General features: G+C 67.0%; 1 protein-coding gene across 1 annotated transcript in view; it reads left to right on the top strand.

Moving 5' to 3' along the window:
* KCNT1 (potassium channel, sodium activated subfamily T, member 1) overlaps positions 1-2,278 on the top strand; it is a 94,797-nt gene that overhangs the window by 83,404 nt on the left and 9,115 nt on the right. The window contains exons 25-26 of the mRNA XM_011957307.1: positions 135-146; positions 383-986. Coding sequence (XP_011812697.1) covers positions 135-146; positions 383-986 — 616 coding nt within the window. The remainder of the gene's footprint in view (positions 1-134; positions 147-382; positions 987-2,278) is intronic.

The raw sequence follows: 2,278 nt of genomic DNA, 5'->3' as shown, positions 1-2,278 counted from the left end.
GGTGGGGAAACTGAGGCCTGGGGAGTAGCCTGTGAGTCTGGACACCAGTTGCACCCCCCGCCCCTCCCAGGCTCCACCAAGGCAGGCAGCCCCCATGCTCCTCTGGCCTCACCATCCAGCCCCCAGCCTCCTAGGCCTTTCTGAAGGTGCCGCCCAGGTGGGGGGGGCCCGCCTCTTCCCAGCACCCCACACCCTACAGGCCCTGGCCCCTCACATTCTCCCGGTTCAGGGCCTCCAAAGGGTGTGTTTGCAAGAGGGACCAGGGCCCATCTGCAGATGGAGAAACTGACACACAGAGGGGTGACCCCCCAAGGCAAGACCAGGATGTGCTGGGGTCCAGATGGGTCCCCAGCCGGACCCACAGAAAGAAGGGCCCAGAGAGGTGAAGGGAGCTGCCCTCAGTAGTCTGGCGAATTCCTTGACCAGGCCCGGGCAGGGTGGGTGGCCCGGCAGTCTGAGCTCAGAAGGAAACCTCGGACCAGGCATGTTCTTTCCAGAGGCGGGAGGCACATGCACCCTGGGGTCTGTCTTCGTCCTCTTCCCTGACACCCCCAGCCGCTCCCACGTGGGCCCCAAGCCCCAGAGCCCACACCTCCTCCTAAGCCCCTGCCCCAAAGCCCATGCCCCTCCCAGCAGTCTCACCCCTCCCCGCCCTACCCAGTCCCAGATCTCGGTGAACATGGAGGACTGTGAGGACACACGGGAAGCGAGGGGGCCCTGGGGCTTGCGCGCCGGCACTGGAGGCAGCTCCCACGGCCGCCACACGGGCGGCAGTGACCCCGCGGAGCACCGGCTGCTGAGGCGTAAGAGTCTGCAGTGGGCCCGGAGGCTGAGCCGCAAGGGACCCAAGCAGGCAGGCCGGGCGGCGGCCGCGGAGTGGATCAGCCAGCAGCGCCTCAGCCTGTACCGGCGCTCTGAGCGCCAGGAGCTCTCCGAGCTGGTGAAGAACCGCATGAAACACCTGGGCCTGCCCACCACTGGCTACGGTAAGGGCGCCCGGCGTGGGTGGGGGCAGGACGGACAGACTGGGCCAGGGTCGGACCACAGCCAGGAACAGTTGGCCCCGGCATCCCGGGGCCTGGGCCATCCTGGCTGTCATCCGTCTGTCTGTCAGCCTTTCTGGCCACGCGCTGTCTGCCCCTACTGTGGGGTCAGCTGTGGGCACCACCACCACGGCCCAGCAGAGGTCCTGCGCAGAGGAGGGTGGAGGAGGGGAGTGGCCATGACCCACCCTGGTGCTGGGAGGCCACAGGACCCTACAGCGTCCCTGGTGCTGAGCCCCATAGGGAGGCGCTCGCTCCCACTGCCCTGAGGCCTCAGTTTCCCTCTCTGCCAAATTAGAGACAGGAGTTGGCTGAACCCTTCGGCCAGGGGAGGCAGCTGTGGGGTGGAGAGAGCCAGGCTGGGCTCCCCAAGTCAAGGGCGTCCGTTAGCAATGGGCCAGCAGGCTGCAGCTAGCCCTGCTGGACAGCGGATACCCAGGGCCCCTGAGTTCTCGCAGAGGACAAGACTGTGTTGGGGACCCCCTCCCGGAGCCCCCAGCCCTCCTAGCAGCCAGGGTAGGGGGGACCTTGTCTTTGGGGGGATGACTGGGGGAACAGCCCATACCAGGACATACCTCTGTCCACCATGGGCCTGCTGCCACTCCCACGGCACAGCCCCTCCTGTGGTCCAGGGAGCCCGGTGTCCGTCTTCAGCAACAGATCCGCACAACTCCGTATCTCTGCGCCTTGTGGTGGGAAATATTCTTGGGCTTGGGGGCCCTACATGCCTTGCCTGGCAAGGAGAGAAGCTCAGCCCCTCCCTCCCTCCCTCTAGAGACGCTACCTCCATTGATGAGGCCACAGGCCCCAGCTCCCCGGCACTGGGCCGTGTCAAGGCTCCACCCTCCCTTTGTTCCATCTCGGGGACGTGCCCGATGCTCAGGGCTGCCTCCGTCCCTTCGGGGTGCCCGGTCTCCCAACCCTGCTTCCTGCGCCCGTCACCTGGGTAGAGGTCTTGGGTCCCCTGAGCAGAGTCAGGAGCTCAGGGCTGGCCCAGGAGCTGCTCACAGGTCACTGGGCTGGGCCGGCCTGTGGGCCCGAAGGAGACTCAGAGGCCAGGGTTTGGGGAACAGGTGGCCCGTGAAGACCTTTCCCGGCCCCCAGCCTCGTGGGCGTTGTGGAGGACGCCCCCGTCCCTGCCTCGAAGCTTCCCTCCGTCCCCACAGCGTCCCTGTGCCGGGAGGGGCCTCATGCCCTTTCAGGGGGGGCTCCCAGGGCTGAGAGGGGTGCCTGGC

The sequence above is a fragment of the Colobus angolensis genome, unplaced genomic scaffold (genome assembly GCF_000951035.1).
Source record: "Colobus angolensis palliatus isolate OR3802 unplaced genomic scaffold, Cang.pa_1.0 Scaffold44, whole genome shotgun sequence".
Taxonomy (NCBI): Eukaryota; Metazoa; Chordata; class Mammalia; order Primates; family Cercopithecidae; genus Colobus; species Colobus angolensis.
Note: the sequence above shows the minus strand (reverse complement) of the source record. Positions and strands in the feature narration are given on the sequence as shown.